The sequence below is a fragment of the Scyliorhinus canicula genome, chromosome 1 (assembly GCF_902713615.1).
Source record: "Scyliorhinus canicula chromosome 1, sScyCan1.1, whole genome shotgun sequence".
Taxonomy (NCBI): domain Eukaryota; kingdom Metazoa; phylum Chordata; class Chondrichthyes; order Carcharhiniformes; family Scyliorhinidae; genus Scyliorhinus; species Scyliorhinus canicula.
Window position 1 is genome coordinate 254173825 of NC_052146.1, and position 25681 is coordinate 254199505.

A 25681-nucleotide genomic window follows, 5' to 3' on the forward strand; every position below is an offset into this window, starting at 1 on the left:
AGTCCAACAGGTTTGTTTCAAACACGAGCTTTCGGAGCACGGCTCCTTTTCCAGGATTCACCTGAAGAAGGAGCCGTGCTCCGAAAGCTCGTGTTTGAAACAAACCTGTTGGACTTTAACCTGGTGTTGTAAGACTTCTTACAGTGTTAATATAAGCCTACTTGTGACAATAAAGATGATCATTATTAGACCTGCTGAGTTTTTTCCAGCACTTCCTGCGTGAGATTCTCTGGCCTCCCTGTGATGTGTTTCTCAGCAGCGGGAGGTGGACCGCCTTTGGCCAGTCCTTCTGGTCCCGCCGCTGTCATTGGGATTTCCTATTGAATCAACCCCACACTGCGGGGAAAGCCGCACGGGGTGCGTCCTTTGCCGGATCAGATGATCCCGTTGTTGTGAACAGCTAGAAGATCTCACCCTCTGTTTTTAATCCATGTTCACGTTGGTCTTCTGTGTATTTGCCATGCAAGATGTACTTAGCCTTACGTATAGAGTCTGTGTCAACTAATCCAATTTCCTATAGAGCAGTTATACCAACATTGGATTTGTGCATCATAAGGTTATTCAGCATCGGCTTGCTTACGCTTGCTGCAGAGTGTGAGCTGTTGTTCATGCCAAGGCACATAATCCAGCTTCTAAGCTGGAAAATATCTCCTTTCATAGCTTGCTGCAAAACAAGCATGGTTTTAGGAGCTGTAAACTTGCCTTGTATCTGAACTCTTAACCTCATGGCTAATATCTGGAGGAAAGACAAAAGCCTATACATCTGAGGTGCAGTCATTTGCAGGAATGGCTAAAAGGTGCTTGCTTGAATGAAACACCAGTTGCCTAATAGAATTCCACTCTCGATTTCATGCCTGCTTTACTCACTTAACCCTCTCAATGTTGTTGCTAATGTTAAAAGCACTGTCTAGTAGGTCTGGGCCAACAAAGACATAGATACAAATAAAGATGAATACAATACCAATAGAGAGGTGCTTCTTGAGGTGGCCCCAATGGTGAACCATATGGTCTAGGTGGGCCAGGCCATGGTTCCTACCATGACAACTTCCCTGACCCAGCGGCAACTGGCAAAACCCACCTTCCACATTAAACCCCCTCAATAAAGGGTCCACCTCAGTACTAAACCGGTTGTTCACCACCATGACAATCAGTGGTTACAGCAGCTTGACAAATTGGAGATACTGCAGGGAAGAGCAATCAGCATGATATCAAATGCAAAGGAATGAGATAATAGAATCATGGAATCTCTACAGCACAGAAGGAGGCCATTTAGCCCATCTGAATGAGCACTCAAACCAGGCTCCCCCCTAACCCTGCAAATCCATAACCCCACCTAACCCGCACAATCCTGGACATTAAGGGTAGCACGGTAGCATGGTGGTTAGCATAAAATGCTTCACAGCTCCAGGGTCCCAGGTTCAGTTCCCGGCTGGGTCACTGTCTGTGCGGAGTCTGCACGTCCTCCCCGTGTGTGCGTGGGTTTCCTCCGGGTGCTCCTGTTTCCTCCCACAGTCCAAAGATGTGTGGGTTAGGTGGATTGGCCATGCTAAATTGCCCGTAGTGTCCTAAAAAGTAAGGTTAAGGGGGGGGGGGGGGGGGTTGTTGGGTTACGGGTATAGGGTGGATACGTGGGTTTGAGTAGGGTGATCATTGCTCGGCCCAACATCGAGGGCCGAAGGGTCTGTTCTGTGCTGTGCTGTACTGTTCTATGTACTGTTCTATGTTCTATGAGCCAATTAGCATGGACAATTCATCTATGAGGAAAGGTTAGAGAAGATCAAAGTCTGAAGTGGGTTAAGGGGGAACGTATTAAAATACTTAAAATGTCAAATGGCATAAATTAGGTGATTCTGAAATAGTACTTGAATGTAAGCTGTGTCCATGGTTCAGATGGTAACACTTTCACCTCTGAATCCAAAGGTTATGGGTTCAAGTCGCACTCCAGGTCTTAAGTGCAAAAAAATCATATCTGAGGCTCCAGTGTTGCACTGAGGGAACACTGAGATTATCCCGCCTGACACCTTCAGGTGGAAATAAAATATAGCATTTTAAAGAAGAGCAAGAAAGTTTAGTTATTAGGTAATTAACTGAAGCAAAATAAAATTTCATAGCAAGAATTCAGGGGAGTGGGACAAGGTGAGTTGCTCAGAATGGACAGAATAGGCTGAACGTCTTCTGCTGTAGCCATTTCATGATTCAATGAGTTGCCCCTAGCATCCTGGTCAATATTTATCCTTCAATTGGCCATGGCTGCTACAGTACAACACTAATCCACTTCAAAAATACTTTAATGAGCTGTATTTTAAACATCCTCGATGGAAAAAGGAGTAATTTGTCTTTGAAATCCCTCAACTATTTCTTTCCTATATTATGTATTTTCTAACAGTTTGGGAAGGTAAGAATATAACATACTTCAATTAAGAACTCCAATGAGATATCCTTCACATACATTTTGGAAATGGAGAACCCAATCTCAGCAGAAGAGGGCATGCGTTGGCAAACTAGGCTTTCCCAACTCAATAAAGGTTAAAGTGAAACCGGGATGCAGAGGGGAATTGGATTTCCTCTGAAAAGGAAACTAAGCGTTGCCATTCGCGTACCGAAAAGCACCTCCCAACCTTGACAAAAATTCGGCCCAATGTTTTGTGTACAAAACATTTACCTGTACATTTTTTGCATCGCAATTTAAATTAAGGGCACTGCAATGCCATTTTTTCAATTTATTTCGCTGTTAACGTCAGAAGCAGAGGCAGACTTACAATGAAACACACAGTGCTGCACCCATATGGAAAAGTGACTGTTCTGGCGGGAAACCATGGGAACGCCAATCAGAGACCCGGTCACTCGAAACTTGCTTCTTGGCTCATTCAAATTTCTTGAGTTTATCAGCAGACAACACAGAACAACATCGGGCTCTGATTGGTGGACTCCTCTTTAGAGAGGGGAAAATAGTTTGCCAGACATTGAGAGATAGTGGAGTCTTCGGATAGTTCAGACACAGAGCTCCTGAATTGGTATGAAGTTTCTGAACTTTCATTGAGTAAAGGTGCAAAGCAGCAGCCAGGTTTCTGTCATTCGGTCTGGCAGGCAGCCTGAGGCAAAGGTGAGGTCGCCAACCTAACGTTTCGGTGCAAGTCTGAAAAGTCTTCAGCAAGGTGAGGTGGAAGTGCGAAGGGAGCAGTGGCATGACTCTTAAGCAGAAGGGGGAAAGGGAAGAAATTTGAAATTGTCGACCCATTTCACTGTTAAATGTGGATTACAAAATCTTAGCCAAAGTCATCGCCAATCGGGTCAAGTCTGCTCTGGAGTCGGTGATCCACCCTGACCAGACCTGTGCTGTACCCGGCAGGAAGATCTCTGACAGCCTCGCGCTACTCAGCGATATGATCGCCTACGTGCAGGACAGGAGGGTGGACACCTGCCTCATCAGCCTTGATCAGGAGAAGGCTTTTGACAGAATATCGCACACCTACATGATGGATGTGCTCTCCAAAATGGGGTTTGGGGAGGGAATTCGCAATTGGATCAAACTGCTCTACACAAACATCTATAGCGCAGTCTCAATCAATGGGTGGGAATCAGAAAAGTTCCTGATCAAATCTGGAGTCAGGCAGGGCTGCCCTCTCTCCTCGGCCCTGTTTGTATGCTGCAAAGAACCTTTTGCCGAGTCCATCAGGAAGGATCCGGGTATAAAAGGAGTGACGATCCCAGGCAGCGGAGGCGTGCAAGTCCAGGCCTCCCTGTACATGGACGACATCGCCATCTTCTGCTCGGATCCCGTGTCTGTACGCAAGCTCTTGGACACCTGCGGCCAGTTTGAACTGGCCACAGGAGCCAAGGTAAACCGCGGCAAGAGCGAGGCCATGTTCTTTGGAAACTGGGCCGACCGGTCCTTTTTCCCCTTCACGATCAGGTCAGATTACCTGAAGGTTCTGGGGATATGGTTCGGAGCGGCTGGGGCGTGCACCAAAAACTGGGAGGAGCGCATTGCCAAGGTAAGACAGAAACTGGGCTGGTGGGAGCAATGCTCCCTCTCCATTGAGGGCAAAACCCTGGTCATCAGGTGTGAGGTACTCTCGGTGTTACTGTACGTGGCGCAGGTCTGGCCCATCACTCGGACCTACGCCACAGCAGTCACCCGGGCCATCTTCAAATTCATTTGGAGATCCAAGATGGACCGGATCTGAAGAGACATAATGTACAAACCTCTAGATAAAGGAGGGATGAACGTACCCAATGCCGCCCTCATCCTGATGGCCACCTTTGTGTGCAGCTGCATCAAGCTGTGCGTAGACCCCGGGTATGCAAACACCAAGTGTCACTACATACTGAGGTTCTACCTGTCCCCGGTGTGGCGAAGGATGGGCCTGGCCTCATTGCCGCGGAACGCTCCAAGCAGTTGGACCGTGCCGTACCACCTGTCCCTCGTGGAAAAGTTTTTGAAGAAAAACACCTTTGACCACAAAGCAATGAAGCAGTGGTCAGCACGTAATATCCTTGAGGCCCTCAGGGAAAAGGAGAATGTGGAGGACGTTGGATGGTTCCCTGAGCAGACTGTTACAGTCATCTGGCAGAACGCTTCATCACCAGAACTTTCAAACAAGCACCAAGAACTAGCTTGGCTGGTTGTGAGAAGGGCCCTCCCTGTCAGATTCTTCATGTACACCCGAAGGCTCAGCACCGTTGCACTCTGCGCTCGGAGTGGCTGTGGGGGAGATGAGACGGTCACCCACCTCCTTGTGGAATGTGCCTTTGCAAAGAAGGTCTGGAGAGAGATGCAGTGGTATCTGTCAAGGTTCATCCCGAGCAGCTCAGTAACACAGGACTCTGTGCTCTACGGACTGTTTCCAGGGACACACACCGGGACAAATATCAACTGCTGTTGGAAGGTCATCAACTCGGTGAAAGACGCTCTTTGGTCTGCCCGAAACTTGCTGATCTTCCAGTGCAAAGAATTGTCCTCGACCGAGTGTTGCAGACTCGCACATTCCAAGGTCCAGGACTACGTGCTGAGGGACGCACTCAAGCATGGGGCAGCTGCCGCCAAGGCGCAATGGGGAAAGACCACTGTGTAAGGTCTTACCACCAAATGTACACCGAGGGGTTGGTAACAATGTAAAACCCCTCGGTCCGGGTTTTTCAATACCACAATGTATGAAAGAAACAAAGCAATGTAAATATTTAAGAAAGAACTGTAACTTAAAGTAGGATACGTGTGTAACGTTATCCCAATTGAATTGAAGACAAATGAATGTAACTCAGATGGAAATGTAGTCAAGACAATTTGAAATGTTCTGTAAAGTTTATGATAAATTTTATGAATAAAGTATATTTTTTGGGAAAAAAAAATGACTCTTACCTTCAGACCAAGGCTGAGGAGGGCGGCCAACCAAAAATAACAGAGGCCAAATAGCCAGACAGCCAGCCAGGAGCACACACGATTGTCAAGGTTTGAGGCCCGGCCACCCGAGCACGAACCGAGTGGTGAGCACAGCAGCAGTCAACCGATGTGAAGAAGGCCAGAAAAGCACCAGCATTGTGTCTCGGGGAATTGGGGAGCAGCAACCATCAGGAACGGGAGTGGGTGATTCAACCAGAGCAAGAGGCCAGCTAGGCAGGGCCGAGAGTGAGAAGGCTGGGCTGGGTAGCAACCAAACTGGGCGGCAAGGATGAGCCAGATAGTTAGCAGCAGCAGCCAGCCAGCCAGACAGGAGCACAAGCTTTCAACGAGACTTGAAGCCCAGCCACCTGAGCGAGAGCGGAGTGGTGAGCTGAGCAGCAGTCGGGAGGTGCGAAGACGGCCAGGCAAGTGCCGGCTGCTATAATTAACAATGAATACAGGTCCCTATGATCATGAGAAGCATACAAATCACAGGATGTTATTTTTTGATGAAACTAAGAGACAAACAAAAAAAGTTCTGTTTTGGGTGGCATTAGTGGAGTCAGTCCCGGCACTTGGTACGTCCCATCAAGGCAGCACTCAGTTGCCATTTCCTGCACTGAGGATCTCCTCTGCCCAGTGCAGGAAGAGATTGGGGAGCCATTTTTAAATGGCACCGCAATTTGCAATCCCTTGAGCCAGCGATGCGACCCCCAGACCCCCCCCCCCCCCCCCCCGCAACCCCCCCTTCGCAAACGTCCCAACTCAACTTTTGGAAGATCCTCAAACCCAACCCCACTTCATACAAGCACCCTGGGCCTGATTCCCAGCATGGGCAAAATGCCTCCCGGGCACCTTAGCACTACCAGCATGATGGAACACTGGCAGTGCCCCTGACAGAATTCCAGTGCCACCTGGGCACCCTGGCAGTGCCAGTCTAGCACTGCCAGGATGCCGAGGTGACACTGCCAGGTGGCAGGCTGGCAGAGTCACAATTCCTGAGTGGCATCAGCAGTGCCAGAGTGCCACCTGCCCAGAGGCTGATCATCATCTGGGGGACACCCCCAATGCCATTCCATCTGGTCCCCATTTGTGAAGACAAGTGCTAATCTATGCCCAGCTGGGGTCTCCTTGTTGTGGGCAGGATCCAGACTGCGATGTTTTGCGAGATCTCGTTACATTCTATGAGGCATAATGACTGTCGGCATTTACTGGCCACGTCTCACCAGAATTGGGACATGACGCGGCCCGTAAATCACATCCAATGAAATCGCTTGAAAAGGGAAAGAGAAAATCATCATAGAGACTGTTGATCTTGTTTGTCACACAGCAATGGTGCAATTGCAGAGTAAAGTGAATCTCTGAAGAAGACTGTGAATTATTTTGTGTGCTTTTCGAAAAAGTTTGGATGAGAACGCTGCCGTAAGAGGTTAATTGAAATCTATTGGGAGGGTATGGACACAAATATTTTTGAAGATAAAGTGAAACAATTTATTAATTTAATTGTTAATGATAATCTCTGTGCTTCGAGATCACCAGCTGATTTGTACAAACTTGTACGTGATGGTTTGCAGCCAACTTATCCAAATGTGGAAACAATTCTGAATCTTTTTAACAATACTTGTCACAAATGTTTCCAGCGAATGGTCTTTCTCTGATTTGAAAAGTGTGAAAAATTATCTGCGAAGTACGATGAGTCGGGAACATTTGACAAATTCAGCAATACTGACAATTTAAAATACATCCCTACATGCTTTTAGCAATGGTGGTGTGACTGATGATTTTGTGAAGAAAAAGTGCAGATGAAAAGCCATCTAAGTTGTCATGGATTGCAAACAACTAATGAAGGAAGAAAATCTAAAAAGTCTGTCGCTCTACATTGTTCTCCAGTTTAAATTCTGTTCTTCAAGAGTGAACATACGCTGGTCTGTAAAGATGGCTGCTGGTCGCATGCAGATAGTTATAACCAGTGAGTAACCACCACCCCCATCGCTCTTCACTGCCGTTCAGAAAGTCTCTTCAATTGAAGAATGGAATCTTGCGAGACAGTTGCCAGCAAAGCTGTTGACATTAGACTTAGACTGGATATTCCACTTCATTGGAGTATTTGCTCCTGCACTTTTCAGGCTCATTCTGTCTTGAACTGGCCTGTATGTTAATAAAAACATAAGAACTAGGAGCAGGAGTAGGCCATCTGGCTCGTGGAGCCTGTTCCCCCATTCAATGGGATCATGGCTGATCTTTTGTGGACTCAGCTCCACTTTCCCGCCCGAACACCATAACCCTTTATTCCTTTAATCTTCAAAAAACTATCTATCTTTATCTTGAAAACATTTAATGAAGGAGGGTCAACTGCTTCACTGGGCAGGAAATTCCATAGATTCACACCCTTTTGGGTGAAGACGTTCCTCCAAAGCTCATATTAAATCTACTTCCCCTTATTTTGAGGCTATGCCTCCTAGTTGTGCTTTCATCCGCCAGTGGAAACAACCTGCCCGCATCTATCCTATCTATTCCCTTCATAATTTTATATGTTTCAATAAGATCCCTCTTCAACCTTCAAAATTCCAATGAGTACGGTCCCAGTCCACTCAATCTCTCCTCGTAATCCAACCCCTTCAGCTCTGGGATTAACCTAGTGAATCTCCTCTGCACACCCTCTAGCACCAGTACGTCCTTTCTCAGGTAAGGAGACCAAAACTGAACACAATACTCCAGGTGTGGCCTCACTAACACCTTATGCAGTAGCAGCATAATCTTAAACTTCATCTCTCGAGCAATGAAGGACAAAACTCCATTCGACTTCTTAATCACCTGTTGCACCTGTAAACCAACGTTTTGCGACTCATGCACTGGAACACCCAGGTCCCTCTGCACAGCAGCATGTTTTAATATTTTATTATTTAAATAATAATCCCTTTTGCTGTTATTCCTCCCAAAATGGATAACCTCACATTTGTCAACATTGTATTCCATCAGCCAGACCCTAGCCCATTCACTTAAACAACACAAATCCCTCTGCAGACTTCCAGTATCCTCTGCACTTTTTGCTTTACCACTTATCTTAGTGTCGTTTGCAAACTTGGACACATTGCACTTGGTCTCCAACTCCAAATCATCTATGTAAATTGTGAACAATTGTGGGCCCAACACTGATCCTTGAGGGACACCACGAGCTATTGATTGCCAACCAGAGAAACACCCATAAACCTTTGCTTTCTACTAATTAACCAATCCTCTATCCATGCTACTACTTTACCATTAATGCCATGCATCTTTATCTGATGCAGTAAACTTTTGTGTGGCACCTTGTCAAAAGCGTTCTGGAAATCCAGACATACCACATCCATTGGCTACCCTTTGTCTACCGCACTGGTAATGTCCTCAAAAAAATGTCACTAAATTAGTGAGGCACGACCTGCCCTTTATGAACCCATGCTGCGTCTGTCCAATGGGATAATTTCCATCCAGATGCCTCGCTATTTCTTCTTTGATGATAGATTCCAGCATCTTCCCTACTACCGAAGTTAAGTTAACTGGCCTATAATTACCGCTTTCTGCCTTCCTCCTTTTTTAAACAATGGTGTTATGTTTGCTAATTTTTAATCCACCAGGACCACCCAAGAGTCTCCTGAATTTTGTTAAATTATCATTAGTGCACTTGCAATTTCCCTCACCATCTCTTTTAGTACTCTGGGATGCATTCCATCGGGGCCAGGAGACTTGTCTACCTTTAGCCCCATTAGCTTGCCCATCACTACCTCCTTAGTGATAACGATCGTCTCAAGGTCCTCACCTGTCATAGCCTCATTTCCATCAGTCACTGACATGTTATTTGTGTCTTCCACTGTGAAGGCCGACCCAAAAAAACTGTTCAGTTCCTCAGCCATTTATTCATCTCCCGATATTAAATATCCCTTCTCATCCTCTAAAGGACCAATATTTACCTTAGCCACTCTTTTGTTTTATATATTTGTAGAAACTTTTATTATCTGTTTTTATATTCTGAGCAAGTTTATTTTCATAATCTTTCTTATTCTTCTTTGTAGCTTTCTGTTGCCTCCTAAAGATTTCCCAATCCTCTAGTCTCCCACTAATCGTTGTCACTTTGTATGCTTTTTCCTTCAATTTGATACTCTCCCTTATCTCCGTAGATATTCACGGCCGATTTTTCCTCCTTCTACCATCCTTCCGTTTTGTTGGTACAAACGTTTGCTGAGTGCTGTGAAAAATCGCTTGACAGGTTCTCCACTGTTCCTCAACAGTTTCACCATAAAGTCTTTGCTCCCAGGCTACCTTAGCCAGCTCTTCTCTCATCCCATTGTAATCTCCTTTGTTTAAGCACAAAACACTAGTGTTTGATTTTATCTTCTCACCCTCCATCTGTATATTAAATTCCACCATATTGTGATCGCTCCTTCCAAGAGGATTCCTAACCATGAGATCATTAATCAATCCTGTCTCTTTACACAGGACAGCATCTAGGACCGCTTGTTCCCTTGTAGGTTCCATTACATACTGTTCCAGGAAACTATCACGGATACATTCTATAAACTCCTCCTCAAGGCTGCCTTGACCAACCTGGTTAAACCAATCGACATGTGGATCAAAATCCCCCATGATAACTGCTGTACCATTTCTACGTGCATCAGTTATTTTTTTGTTTATTGCCCGCCCCACTGCAATATTACTATTTGGTGGCCTATAGACTATTCCTATCAGTTACCTTTTCACCCATGATAACTGCTGTACCATTTCTACGTGCATCAGTTATTTCTTTGTTTATTGCCCGCCCCACTGCAATATTACTATTTGGTGGCCTATAGACTATTCCTATCAGTTACCTTTTCACCTTACTATTCCTGATTTCCACCCAAATGGATTCAACCTTATCTTCCATAGCACCGATGTCATCCCTACTACTGTCCGGATGTCATCCTTAAATAACAGAGCTACACCCCCTTACCATCCATTCTGCCCTTCCGAATAGTTTGATACCCTGGGATATTTAACTCCCAGTCGTGACCATCCTTTAACCATGTTTCAATAATGGCCACTAAATCATAGCCATTCATGATGATTTGCGCCATCGACTCATTTACCTTGTTCCGAATACTATGAGCATTCAGGTAAAGTATCCTGATGTTGGTTTTATACCTCTGTTTTGAATTTAACACCACCAGCAACCTCTCCTAAGTTATTTTTCCTTTGAACTTTTCTCCTAACTTTCCATATCCTCATGTAACAACCTGTTGTGTCGCTTTCCATTTCTGTTTTTACTTCCCGTTTTATTCCTTGCAGTATTACTGGGCCTATTCACTGAGCTTTCCTCAGTCACTGTACCCTGTACTCTGACCCTTTTTGATTTTTGAAAGGGGGCTTCTCTGCCTTTCTCCCTGTTTTACTCCTCTCCGATTTCCTGCATTGGTTCCCATCCCCCTGCCACACCAGTTTAAACCCTCCCAAATAGCACTAGCAAACACCCCCCTAGGACATTGGTTCCAGTGCTGCCCAGGTGCAGATCATCCAGTTTGTATTGGTCCCACCTTCCCAAGAACCGGTTTCAATGCCGCAGGAATTTGAATCCCTCCCTCTTGCACCATCTCTCGAGCCATGCATTCATCCTATCTATCCTGGCATTCCTACTCTGACTCACTCGTGGCACTGGTAGCAATCCTGAGATTACTACCTTTGAGGTCCTACTTTTTAGTTTAACTCCTAACCTCCTGAATTCAGCTTGGAGGACCTCATCCCATTTTTTACCTATATCGTTGGTGCCTCTATGGACCACGACAGCTAGCTGTTTACCCTCCCCCCCCACAGAATTTCCTGCAGCCGCTCCAAGACATCCTTGACCCTTGCACCAGGGAGGCAACATACCATCCTGGAGTCTCAATCGCGTCTGCAGAACCACCTGTCTATTCCCCTTCCAATTAAATCCCCGATCACAATAGCCCTGCCATTCTTCTTCCTGCCCTCTTGGGCAGCAGAGCCAACCACGGTGCATTGGACCTGGCTGCTGCTGCCTTCCCCTGGTGAACAATCTCCTTCAACAATATCCAAAACGGTATATCTGTTTTGCAGGGAGGTGACCGCAGGGGACACCTGCACTGCCTTCCTACTCTTGATCTGTCTTTTGGTCACCCATTTTCTATCTCACTCAGTAATTTTCACCTGCAGTGTGACCAACTCAGCGAACGTGCTATCCACGACGTCCTCAGCATCGCGGACGCTCCAAAGTGAGTCCACCTGCAGCTCCAGAGCCGTCAAGTTATCTAACAGGAGCTGCAGTCATATCATTGACTGATTTCTCCATCCCATTGCTCATCAGCCAGTTCATGTTTGCTTGGATTAGATTTCAATTGATCAATTCATACAGGCTTATTGATGTCATAAGTTAAAGACCACTGCAGCAGTCTGTCAAGCAGTGATTTTGGTTTTCTGGGCCTTGCATTGTGTGAGCAATGGGTGGACGGGGTCAAGAGGGCATTGACATAATTTGGGGTGGGGCTCAATGTCATTGTGGGTGGGGTTCAGAGTCATTGTGAGCAGGGCTCGACATGAGACAGGGCTCAATGTCATTGGGGCGGGGTTTGCTGCCATTGGGGTTGGGTGCCATGTCACCAGGAGGTGGGGCAGGTCATGAGACCCCCGCAGAGGGCCCCCAAAGTGTAAGTCTGCCTCTGGTCAGAAGATAATTTAAATGTCTATTTGATTCAAGCAGTGCTCAGAATTAATTAATTCACATACAGTATTAGCGCAGGATATATCTTTATCAAAAAGTGTTTCAATAATTATACTAAATTATTTATCGTTATACCATTTGGTTGTGATGGAGCTTTCCAGCTCAGCAAGATCATATCGGTCCTGTTGTCCACTTTCCTCCACTGAGGTGGATTCACACCCTGAGGCATTTCTTGTTCAGTGGTAGCTCTGCTGATGTTACTGAAACCCCATCCATAACGATTCCAAGCAACGACTCTGTACTCATATGTGACATATGGATCTAAATTAGTATCTGTGGAGAAAAAAAGTTCAAAGAAAATTTAAGGTCAGACATTTTATGATCCACGTTTATCAATCAGGCATCCATGTTTCTTTTCCAAGGAAATTAGCAAAACATTAAGTGCATTACTGACAAATATTTTACTCTCTAGGCTGTTGATGACTTCAGCAAATTCCAACTCCCCAAGCCAACTACTGTGTTTCAGTTTTCAATGGGGATGCAAACTTTGCTTTGACCAACTCAGAATTTTGCATACATTGGCTGCTCAACTATTAGAAACAGCTTTGTCATGGCAATTCTTAACTCAATGTTATAAAGTAATTCTCGATGTAAAAAATATATTCAATTTATCTGGGCCGGTATTCTCCCCTACCCAGCGGGGCGGGGGGTCCCGATGTGTTGGAGTGGCATGAACCACTCCAGCATCGGGCCGCCCCAAAGGTGCGGCAGTCTCCGCACCTTTAGGGGCCAAGCCCTCACATTGAGGGGCTGGGCCCGTGCCGGAGTGGTTCCCAATCCGCCGGCTGGCGTGGATGGCCTTCGGCGCCATGCCAGGCAGGGCCGAAAGGACTTAGTCCGTGCACGCGCCTGAGCATCAGCGGCTGCTGACGTCAAACCGGCGCATGCGCTGGGGAAGGGGTCTCAAAGAGTGCCCCCACGGCACAGGCCCGCCGCCGATCAGTGGGCCCCGATCGCAGGCCAGGCCACCGTGGGGGCACCACCCCGGGGTCAGTTCGGCCCGTGCCCCCCCCCCCCCCAGGACCCCAGCGCCCGACCGCGCCGCCAATCCCGCCGGTTAGGTAGGTGGTTTAATCCACACCGGCGGGAGAGGCCTGTCAGCGGCGGGATTCGGCCCCAATCACGGGCCGGAGAATCACTGGGGGAGGGTCCGCACACCGGCGTGGGGGACCCGCCGGCCGGTCACCGCGATTCCCGTCCCCGCCGAATCTCGGGGGAGCGGAGAATTCGGGACACAGCGGGGGCGGGATTGACGCCGGCCCAGGGCGATTCTCTGACTCGGCGGGGGGGGTCGGAGAATCCCGCCCCTGGTCTTCTGTTTCCCCATTGACTGTTTATTTTTAAAAATTTTAATTGCAGTGCAGCATTTTTAATTTTATTTTTAACTTGGAACATCGGAACAGGAGTTGAACATTCAGCCCGTCGATCCTGCTCTGCCATTCAATACAATCATGGCTGTTCAGAAACATCAATGTTTTTTACCCACACTATCCCCGTAACCTTTAAATGTTATTGTTAATCAGAAACCTATCAACCTTCACCTTAAGCACGCACAATGTGCTGAGTATTCCATTTTGTTCCCTTAGTGCTGGACCAGGCGGGAACAGCAGTGTGCTGCACAGCCGACTTTTCTCGCCATATTGTCCAGCACCTCGATGAAACAAATCTTAGAGGCGTGTCCCATGCCATCACACTGGCGGGAAGGGACCTTAAAGAACTGCCAACATCGGCTTTCCAGAGATCGGGTCAAATCTCCGGTTTTAAAAAGAAATTGCAGGCTTCTTTAAATTTTTAAACAGGGATTTAAATAACTTCACAGCTTGACAGTTCTCCAGACCTCCTCCGCCCTTATAGTGCATTTACATCCACTATAAAAATTTATAACTCTCACACTGCAAGTTAAGGCTTTTGCTATAGCAAAAATGGTGTATTTTTGAACTCAGAACTAAATTCAAATGGCCCTGCTGAATTGAGGTTTCCCTCGTGTGTGAATCACACCATGCCCTTTCTGCTACTGGTGAAATTTGGACTTCCCGAACCAAGTCCTGCTCACTACTTTGGAAGGTACGCAGTGGCTGCAGGATCCATGAAAATCTGGGCCATTAAGTCAGATGATCAAAATCTGGGTCAGAGAGATCATTTTTAAGCAGCGTGTTGAAAGAGGGAAACAAGATAGAGAAGCAAAGAGATGTTGAGTAGGTGTTTCGGAGCTCAGGACCTAGCGAACTGAAGGCATGGCTACCAATGGTGGAGCAGTTAAAATCAGGAATGCTCAAAAGACCAGAAATATAAGTGCACAGACACCTTGGTGGTTTGTGGGACTGGTGGATATGACTGAGCAAGTGAGGGGTGAACCCATGTTGGGATTTGAAAACGAAGATGAATTTTTAAATGAAATAGTTGCTTGTGTGGGAGTCAATGTAGGTCAGCGAGCACTGGGAAGAGAGGTGGAAGGGACTTGTGCAAGTTTATGACACAGGCAGCAGAACTTCAGATGACTTGAAATTGACAAAGGGGACAATGTTGGGAGACCTGTCAGGGGTACATTGGAAAGCATCAAGGCTAGTAGTATAATAATATATACAACTGATTTTGAGTTATATTTTCCTTGGCGCATTACGTTCCGTCAAAAAATAAATATAGCCCTTTGCGTGTGCCTTTTCTTTAGCTAAAAAACATTTATCTTCCCATTGAGTTAAATAAAAGTCCCATTCTTTGCAATGTGAAATACTGCATCTTGAATTATGTTAGTAGTTTGTGTTGAGGAATGTACTGCCTTATTTCAGTGAAACAATCTCAATAAATATGTATTTTTATGAATACCAACATATCGGGTGGAGTTGATATTAATACTACTGGACTGTATTATCCAAAGTGCTTGATGTCTTAATACCATATAATATGCTTCTCTATAAAGACAATGAAGTAAAACTTGATACCATTAAGGTTCAAAGTGTAAGGCATACTTCAGCTTTGCTGATCTCCCAGTGGAAATCCACCCTTGAAGATAAGACATGTCAGAGATAAGGCATTGTTGCGCTAATTCTTTGATCCACTTTGCTTTGAATAAGCTCCCCATTGGAAGTGTGTGAATGCTGAACTTATCCTTACATGTTACAATATCAGCTCAAATCAAATCATATCATGTGATTACTGTCGTCAATGCTTATCTGTCTAAATTCAATACCTGCAAAAAAATGTTGACTTGCGTAGGATACAAGCAAGTCCACAATCATTACATTTGTATATCATAAAGGAAAAAACAGGTTGGATTATATTTCAAGGACAAAATGTATCTTGGTGTTGAGATAACGCTGACAAACGTTTATGACCTTCACTCTCAGTTCTAAAGTAAGGGCTATGTTTTGCAAACACCCCCAGCTTTTTCTATGTCATGTTTTAGTTCCAGCATTCTCCTAGTTATGTGTTGTCCTAAATTTATAATTGTCGGTGAATGCAATCATAGATGAAGGGCTGTATTTTTGATTTGGGCTCGAGAAATGTGAGCTGCATCATTCCCTGAGTTTGGAAAACTGAGTCCGTCACCTCTGGCCACACCTACCATATTTTCATCTCCTGGGGATGTTGGCAGTCAGGGTTTGGGTTTTCCAAGTACTGAAGCAACATCGGAGAAGTGCAGGTGCTATGGTGGGCTGGGTGGAAGGATCCATCTCGGTTCATAGGGATATTGGCCCAGCTCTCCAAAATGCCTGAACTCTCACCCCTCATCCCCATATGCCCTCCAAACCCCATCTTATCCCCCATGCCACCCTATGCTTCCATGGCCCCTCACATTCCTCATGTTCACTCATATCCCCATAACCCTCCATGCCCCTGATACTCATCATGACCTTAGGATATTCTTGAAATGAACTTGAAATAATACATTTTTCCCAATATAGTTATGTGTCATATTCAAAGACACGTCATACTGAAAAAAACTGTTACTTATAGAGGCCATTTGAAAAAATGTACATTTGCTGAAGTGGTCAATCTGTTGTAAAAAGACCAACACAAATCAATCGATTTATGACATCAAGGATTGATAATCCTTTAATAACCTCTTAACATTGCGAATCAAAATATGAACAGTCCCCTGCTGAGTCAAGTGCTTCTGGACCATTTGAAACACAGCCAAGCATTCATAATAGCCCTGGTCATCACAACAAACCCCAGAAAATATAAAAAATGGAGTTCATTGAAACTGAAAACCAGATGGTCTTTTTAAAGCTGCAAATAGTGTTTATGTCAATTTTTTTTAATTGTAAGTACCCGATTGTTTTTTTTCAATAAAGGGGCAATTTAGCGTGGCCAATCCGCCTACCATCCACATCTTTGGGTTATGGGGGTGAGACCCATGCAGACATGGGGAGAATGTGCAAACTCCACTCAGACAGTGACTGAGTGCCAGGATTGAACCGAGTCCTCGGTGCCATGAGACAGCAGCGCTGACCATTGTGCCACTATGCCACCCAGTTTATTTCCATTTCAAAGCAGATTTCCTGTCAGTCAATGAAGTGAAGTAGATGTTCAGATTTGTTTTATACTTCCAACACCAGGGCCATTTCTTTCAAAGTAACACCAATCCAAATGATAACAGGAGAGTTTTCAAGTAGAGTTTTCTTCAGTGGTCACAAGCTGTCAAACTGGCTTTTTTTAGAGCTTCTAAAACCCATACCAGTGCACAAAAATAGTGTGAATAAGGAAATTGGCACTATGATTCTGACAATTCCAACTCACCTCAGGTGGAGTATGTACGGGTTTTGCGCTCAGGACTTTCCCGACTAGCGAGTAGGCCACAAACAAATATCAGTGGATCAGGATGGTACTGCAAATTGGAATTTACAGCAAGAACTCTTAAACTTCTTACTTTCCCAACCCCATTTCCAACTCTATCAGGAGACAAAAGACCAACCCAAAATCCCTTATAAATCCAAAGCATTTCAGGAACAAAATAATACGGTTTTGTCCATCACTGAAGAAGCAAATTCAAGATGGCCATTAAATCACCAGCAGGTATAAAGGGTTTGCAAGTTGAGTTAATAAATTTTGCTAATCCTACACAGAAAGGAGCCTCCAAATTGTTATTTGCATTGATTATTTTTGTTTCACACTGAAATTATGTGGTCAGAGATGAGAGAATATGTTCAGCTGTCATGTGATGCATCCTTTGGGTGATCAGGCTTAGCCTCACTACTGCTGCAGTAAGTCAGGTAAATGGAAAATCAGTTGTGGATGTAAATAAGAAAAGAATGCCATTTGTCTTCCTCCTTCAATATAAATAGCAATGGTAGGTTCAGTTAAAAATAGTAACAGTACCCTTAGATTCTCATTAGAAGCCATACAGCAGTACCAGAGTCTTACAACAGAAGTAACACAAATACAAACTTAACAGTCAGCAGCATCTGAAAAAAAGGACAGAGATCTGTCTGGACTGGATGTAAATCCCAATTCCCAACGCTGAAAGTACAGTGTGCTAACTCAGTGCACTAAACAATCCTACCACCGCATAGATTTAATTTCCGATGGCCTGACAAAGCTACCATGGTGTCCCAATTGTTTGCAGAGTTTTACAGTGTAAACAGTTCTGTTGTGGACTGTATATAATGGTCTTAAAGGTCACGCTAGAATCCTGTCAGAATAAATTCTACCATTTTGGAACCAAACTGAGAATTCTGCACTTTTTTTGAATTCCATGTTGCAGATGCTTGAGATATGCATTGATTCCTTACGTATTAACATGCCATATTAGCACTCTCCACAGAGCAGCCCGACTTACATTAAGCTTTACATTAAGGCACATTAATAAACATTGCAAGACATGCAAGCACCGGAAGGCATGTTCAGTTGCAATACTTTCGTAACTTCTAGTAAACTGGAAACCTGATTGCCTTTATGCGTAATAAGTCCTTAAGACTTAGAGGTCTATTGTTTTCTGGAATACAGGAATAACGCAGAGAGTAAAATGAAGATAAGAGCCGGAATTATCCTGCCATTCGCTGGCAGAGGGATTCTTTGGTCCTGCCGGCAGTGCATCCCCGCTTGGCCTAGGGATTTCCCAGCAGCGTGGGGTAGTTTCAATAGGAAATCCCATTGACAAATGGCGTGAGAAGATAATTATGCCAACAGCTAATGGAATACCGCCTCCCGCTGCCGGGAAACGTGCAGCTGGGGCACTGGAGAATCCAGCCCAAATTCCCAGTGTATTAATTGAAAACAGTTCACAAGAAATAAATAATAGTTTTTGTTTTAGATACCTGTGAATGTATAGCTGCGGGGACCCACTGTGCTAATGATCTCCTCTGGCAAAAAGCAAAGCTTTTCACTTAATTCTTTGTTCACTGAAGTCGGAACATCCACTTGTTCTGACCAAGTACAAATATGAGCACTGATGTTGAAATCACACCCGTTGCAATATCCTCCAGCTCTTTGGGACAGTGAACATTCAGCACTTGTGCCACAGTCTCTCTGTTGGGATAGAAATGTTAAATTTGTCATTATGATGGTCTCACAGTAGGGCAGCAATAACATAGATATAAAAATAGGAGAATGCAATTTCCCAAAATCTTTGATGTTTTAGAGTACATGCACAGGGTAAGAATTAAAAAGTTTCAAATACTGATAACAGAACTAATGTACGAGTGCAGATCAGCAGCCTGCACACTAATTTCATGGCGGTATGTGTGGCCTGTGCCTAACTTTTCTAGGTTTTGAAAATATGGGGTCCTTTTCCAAGAGCTGGTGGGTTCTGTTGGACACCATTAAGAGTTTCATTGGCAATGAGCAGGCCAGGAGTCTTCTTTAGAAACCCCGCACTGTGGAGTCAAGAAGGATAGAAGTGCATCAAAGTGAGCTGCCTGTTGAATGCCATTAATGCTGGGCCTCTTGACGCTGATTGTACAACACCAAGTTTGAATGCAAAGGATTCAGACTAATATCTTGATGCTGGGCTTTTAAAATTAATGTTTAGTTTTGCAGAACACTGTCCTTTCCCATCCAAGTTATCTTTGAAATCTAGGCCTTCCACAGTGGCTCCCAAACAACCAGGACTGGCTGGATTCCATTCTGTAGTATTTACAGGACTAATATAATCTGTTTCTGTAATTTTGAAACAGTAGAAACATTAACTTGGAGTGTGTTTTGTTTCATATTCTGAGTATAATTATGTTTCCTGTCCATGTTCTGTTATATGTCTTCATTCTATTCTTGAACAGGAATGATTTGAAGTGAGATAGCAGGTGAAAAAGGAAACTAGCATCTCAGGTAGAAATCTTCATCAAAACTGAATAAAGATGAAGGGCGGGATTCTCCGACACTCCGCGTCGAAATCTCGCTTGGCCCAGGGGCGGAGAATTACCCAAAATAAGCTCCCATGCCGGAACGTGATTCTCCGGCGACTGGAGAATCGCTGTCATTCGTGCACACGCTCGCGATCGGCGCAGTGCCGGTCGGGGGCCGTTGCAAAAGGCCCCCCGCCGATTCTCCGCGCTCCGGGCCGGCGTGGTTCTAATGTGGATTCACCCACCAGGAACCTGGAGTCACGGCTGATGTGGGCGTCATGGTGGGGGGAGCGTGGGGATCGTACACCGGAGAGGGCCTAGACGGCGGGCAAGGCCGCGATTTGGGGCCACCAATTGGTGGGCCACCGATCGTTGGGCCATCGCGATCTGGAAGCGACCTATCTTCCTCTGCGTTGGCCCGCAGTGTGGCTCCGCCATGTCTGTACAGCAGGGCCCCACCAGCAGCCAGAGCTGCGAGACGCAAGGCAGGGTCCTGCTAGCCCCCTGGAAGATGGAAAATTCAAGGAAAATGTCTGGAGTGATTCTCATCCGTTTCTCGGCGAGCGTGGGGACTTAGTCCCCTAAATGGAGAATCCCGCCCGAAGAGTCTATTGTGATGACTGAAAACTGGAGAAATATTGAATTCCAAATATTGGGCAATTTAAGGGTTAAAAGCCTGGGGTTAGAATATGTTTGACGGCAATGGTCATGTTTGTTTAAAAATGATTCTATTTTGCAGGACACTGGGTGTTTTTAGCAGCTAGACGGTGAAATTGCCAAAGGAATATGTTTTTCAGTCTGGGCTAATCGATTGTAGTTTGACTGGGGAAATTCTTGGGGAATGAATATGCTTTGCAGCCTGCAGAGATCATTTGATTTTAGCTTGGGGAGATGAGGTAAATGCTGAATGGCGGCAAGAAAATCAGTGAGATTTAGGGTTAGGGAGAGGAGAGTTTTTGGAGAAAGCTGTGGAGAGGGGCCGTTTTGTGGCGAACCTTTAGAGAAAAAAGTTGAATTCTGATCCGCCAGATGCGGAGTCCAAAATTCTCCCACAGTAAGATATATTGAGAGCTGGATGTTTCTGTTCTTGTTGTTTATTTTATTTTATTTTAATTTAGAGTACCCAATTCATTTTTTCCAATTAAGGGACAAATTAGAATGACCAATTCACCTACCCTGCACATCTTTGGTATGTGGGGGCGAAACCCATGCAAACACGGGAGAATGTGCAAACTCCACACAGACAGTGACCCAGAGCCGGAATCGAACCTGTGACCTCGGCGCCATGAGGCAACAGTGCTGACCACTGCGCCAACATGCTGCTTCTTTTGTTGTTTAATGGGAAATCGTCTAGTAGTGCATAAGGTGTAAGTTGGAAGCTGTTATTTTCAAGTGTGAAGTTAGCAAGATTAATACTGTAGTCAAAATAATGTTTTGTTTTAAAAATAACCAAGCCCTATTTCTACATGCTTTCCGCACAGTCTTACAAATAAACAAAAATCTTGGGGTCTCGGTCCAGTGTCCTAGCCACTGTTAGGGTCTGGTTTGCGATTGTAATACTGTCAACATGTGTTAGCCTATTTTAGATGCTGATTCAGCTCCATGCACTTTCAGTATTTTCCTGTTCTTCACTAAAATATTAAATATTAATTTTCTGATCTCTGTTTTTATTATTCTTTCGTGGGATTCAAGTATCTCTGTCATGGCCAGCATTTATTTCTGATCCCTAGGTGCCCTTGAGAAGGTGGTAGTGAGCTGCCTTCTTGAATAGTTGCAATCCACTGGTGTCGACACGCCCATAGTGCTGTTATGAAGCAGTTCCAGGGTTTTGACCAGCAACAGTAAATGATCTGCAATATCATTCAAGCCATGGTGGTATGTGGCTTGGAGGGGATCCTGCAGATGGTGGTGTTCCCATATGTCTGCTGCCTTGTCCTCCTGGGTGATAGTGGTTATGAGATTGGAAGGTGCTGAGTTGCTGCGGGGCATCTTGTAGATAAGACCATAAGACATAGGAGCAGAAATAGGCCACTCAGCCCATCGAGTCTGTCCCGCCATTCAATCATGGCTGATATTTTCTTATCCCCATCCTCCTGCCTTCTCCCCATAATGTGTGCTGCCAATGTGCGTCGGTGGCGAAGGGAGTGAATAGGTGGATCGGGTGTCAATTAAATGGGCTGCTTTGTTCTGGGTGATGCCAAGCTTCTTGATTGTTGTTGGAGCTTCTTTCATCTAGGCAGGTGGAGAACGTTCCATCAGATCCTGGCTTGTGCCTCGTACGTGGTGAACACGCTTTGGGCAGTCAGGAGGTTTGATTCTTTGCTGTAGAATTTCAAGCCTCTCTGCTGTTCCTGTCACCACTGTATTTATGTGGCTGGTGCAGTTCAGTTTTTGATGAATGATAACTCACAGGATGTTGATAGAAACATAGAAAAAATAGAGCAGGAAGAGGCCAGTCGGCCCATTCAAGCCCGCTCCACCATTCATTATCATCTAAATGTTGCTCGTTCTGGTGAGTGTGCTTTACACTCAATTGGCTCTGTTTTATTCCTTAGCTCTAGAGTCGCCAGGTATCTTTATGATACCGCCACGAGGTTCAAGTTCAAGTTCAGATCAATGACTCAATACACCAGTTAGTAAGGTTCAATCAAACACATTTATTATTTACACAGTAAATCGATACTCATGCAACTAATACTAGCGGACTAAACTATTCATACCACTATAAGCCAATACTTATCTTCGATAAAGGAACCCACTGGATCAGGGAACAATAGACTCTTGTTCTGTCCTGAGACTGCAGGCTTCCCAGTTGGTACGGGCTAAGAGGTCAGGAGTGTCTATTCTCATAGTGAGCGTTGGTTGGACACTTACTTGTCGGTGTAGCTGTTGGCCAGGCCTCTCCTTCTCTCGTTCAAGTTCTTAGAGAGCTGCTGCAAAGGTGTTCTGCTGGGAGGGCCGGCTAAGAGAGCGAGCTAAACTTGGGACCTGACTTTTATAGGTCCCAAGGGCTTCGCGCCCTTTTGGGCGGACTCCGATCCTACTGTCAATCGATTGAGTCTCATCCCAATCGATTGGTACGAATCCCCCAATACTGAGGCTGTCCCTCGATCACGGGGCGGTTCTTCCTAACTGGTTTGTTTCCTTTTGTTTCAGACCTCGTTGGCGCCGGGAAGTCTGACCTGCCATAGAATGTCCCAATTGTAGCTAATCGTTGTATCCATTGTTCCCGGGGATCGCTTCATTAGTATGCAAACTGCTGGTTTCGGTGCTGTTTGCTTTCTTTGCAGCCAGAATACACATGAACTTCTGCAAACTGCTGGTCTCTATATAATTGTCCAGTTTTCCCTGCAGCCTTTGTAAATCGCCATTTTGGGTCGGGAAGTGGCCAACTTCGGTGGCTACACAACTTAATAGCCTAATCCCAATTTCCCCAATGATGGTAAGGTTACAGCAATTGAAATACCATTGAATGTCAAGGGGGATAATAAGTTGTTGGAGATGGTCATTGCCTGGCAGTTGTGTGGTCAAGCCTGAATGTTGTTCAGGCCTTGCTGCATGTGGACACAGACTGCTTCAGTGTTTGATGAGTCATGAATGGTGCTGAACAGGGTTAAATCATCGGTCAACATCCCCGCTTCTAACCTTCTGATGGTATGAAAGACATTGATGAAGTATCTGATGACCATTGGGCCTGAGACACAACCCCAAGGAACTTATACAGCAATGTCCTGCGGCTGAGATGTTTGGCCTCCAACCATCTTCCTTTGCGCCAGGTATGACTCCAACCAGTGAAGAGCTTTCCTCTGATTCTCAATGATTTCAGTTTTGCTAGGGCTACTTGATGCCACATTTGGAATACTTCCAACTGTGGTGATAGCATGGTTGTGTTGTAATTGACCACTAGGAGTCTCATTAGTATATAAGTGAATGTTAGAGTCAGGTGACACCCTCAGACTGGCTGGAGGGAGCTGGAGAGAGAGGTTGCTTGTGCCTGAGCATACTGTTATTCATCTGTTTTGTATGTAGTTGACCCACAGTTAATGTTAATAAATAGTTTGTAGCTTTAGCTACAAGTCTACTTGTAATGCAAATCAGGTCATCCGACAAGAACATACAACAACTACCTGCACCAGTATCAGAGCTGGTGAATGCAAATATCCGATCAAGTGAAAATGTTTCTTAATTAGAGTTTAAATGCCACCCTTCCTCATGTGGTAGTCGTGGCTAACCAAGTGGTAGTTTAGGGCTGTCTGAATAGCCTAATCCCGCTTGATATCAAGAGCATTCAGCTCACCTCACCTACTGAAATCAGCTCTCCTTAGCCAAGTTTGGAGTAACTGTGTAATGAGGTCTGAAGTTGAGTGGCCCTGATAGAACTCAAACTGATCATTGGTGAGCGGCTATTGATTTGTAAGTGCCACTCGATACTTTCTCATACCCATTCTCCTGCCTTCTCCCCATAACATGTGCTGCCAATGTGCATTGGTGGTGAAGGGAGTGAATATTTAGGTGGTGGATCGGGTGTCAATTAGATGGGCTGCTTTGTTCTGGATGATGCCAAGCTTCTTGATTGTTGTTGGAGCTTCTTTCATCCAGGCAGGTGGAGAATGTTCCATTCAATAGCATTGTCGATGACACCCACCACCACTTTCCTGACGATCGAGAGTAGACTGATGGGCAGTAATTGGTTGTATTGGATTTGTTCTGCTTTTGGTGGACAGGACATTCCTGAGCAACTTTCCACATTGCCAGGTCGATGCCAGTGGTGTAGCTTTACTGGTACAGCTTGGCGAAGGTTATGGCTGCTTTTGAAGCTCAGGTCCTTAGTACTACTGCCGGGATGTTGTGAAAGCCCATAACCTTTGATTTGAAGTACCTTCAGTGATTTCATTATATTACATTAGTGAATCTCTGTTTCAACTTTATGGGGGAAAAAGTCATTAAGGCCTGTCTTCAGGTGCTGGAGATCATGATGCATGAATACTTAGGTTTCTTATAAACTGTCTGCCTCTCTTAAAGAGAGGCTGTGCTCATTATAAATGAACTTCTATGGAAGACTTGGAAATGTGCATAAAATAGATCTACAAGGGAAAGAGAGGGTTGCCAGTTTTCTGGTGCAATGCTGGATTCATTACTTTAGGAGGTGAAAGAAAAGTCACAAGGTGTGAAATCCAAGTGGGTAATGTCTATGTTTGTTTCTTTGGGGATAGGCTGAGCTGCAGGCCACTTCCCTGTGTTCTCCAATGATGCGTGTGCCTGAACATATTAAATTGGCGATATTACATGTTGGCGATGTTACATGGCCTGACTGGCTGATATCACTCCTACTAATGCTTCCAGTCTCACACCCACCCCTCATTGCTCCCACATGCCTCTGGCTATTTAGTTATAGTAGGCACATTGCATTACAACACACTCACTGACAATCTTCCCTCTCTCTCTTGCAGGATAATGTGGCCCATAACCATGGGGAGCAGTGCAGAACCAAGAGGGTATAGATAGGCACAGCAAAATCACTTGAGTCCTCTGGAGGTCACGGAGCTTTGCATCATGGCGGCGAGTGAAGTCATTGCATCCAGTGTCACTGAGAACATTCAGGATGGCACTATGTTACGCCCTTATGCCTATCTGAAATCATACCTCACCCTCATCCTGCAATCTGGCATGGAGTGCAAACAGCAGATGGTATTGTCTTGTTTCATTTTTCAGGATGACTAATATCATTATTGTAAACTAACTTTATCAAGAATAGAAAATGGACACACAGGGCAAGCCTGTGCAGCCAGGTTTCAACTTACATTTACATGTGCTATCAGATCTCTGACGAACAAGTCAGGTGGCCCCATGAAGTACTGAGTATACTGTACTGAGTATATTGAATACTGGAATCCACTACCACAATCACTCTAATATCATGAGAGGTGTGACCTTGGACCGTTTGCTGTCTACCCAATATCAGTTTCCCTCGCATCATCCCGCGCCTTGTTCATTCCTGCTTCAGACAGCCCGAAACTACCACTTGGTTAACCACTGCAACCATATGAGGAAGGGTGGCATTTAAACTCTAATTAAGAAGCATTTTTACTTGATCAGACATTTGCATTAACCAGCTCTGATACGGGTGGAGGTGTTTGGAAGTTAAATTAGAACAATGGTTCTGAGGTTCTCTGTTAGCTGGAAGTCAATGGAAATTAAAATCGGCAGCAATTTCATGTTTGCAAATTATCAGCCACTAGATTAGTCATTTTCCCTAGAGATTACTTATGAATTTAT

At 45.1% G+C, this 25681-nt stretch overlaps 1 protein-coding gene across 4 annotated transcripts in view; it reads right to left on the bottom strand.

The window, feature by feature from the left end:
- ush2a (Usher syndrome 2A (autosomal recessive, mild)) overlaps positions 1-25681 on the bottom strand; it is a 1354742-nt gene that overhangs the window by 258193 nt on the left and 1070868 nt on the right. For all 4 annotated transcript variants that reach the window (XM_038811752.1, XM_038811743.1, XM_038811716.1 and 1 more), the window contains 2 exons: positions 18383-18593; positions 12201-12398 (listed from right to left, as the gene is read on the bottom strand). In XM_038811752.1, coding sequence (XP_038667680.1) covers positions 12201-12398; positions 18383-18593 — 409 coding nt within the window. The remainder of the gene's footprint in view (positions 1-12200; positions 12399-18382; positions 18594-25681) is intronic.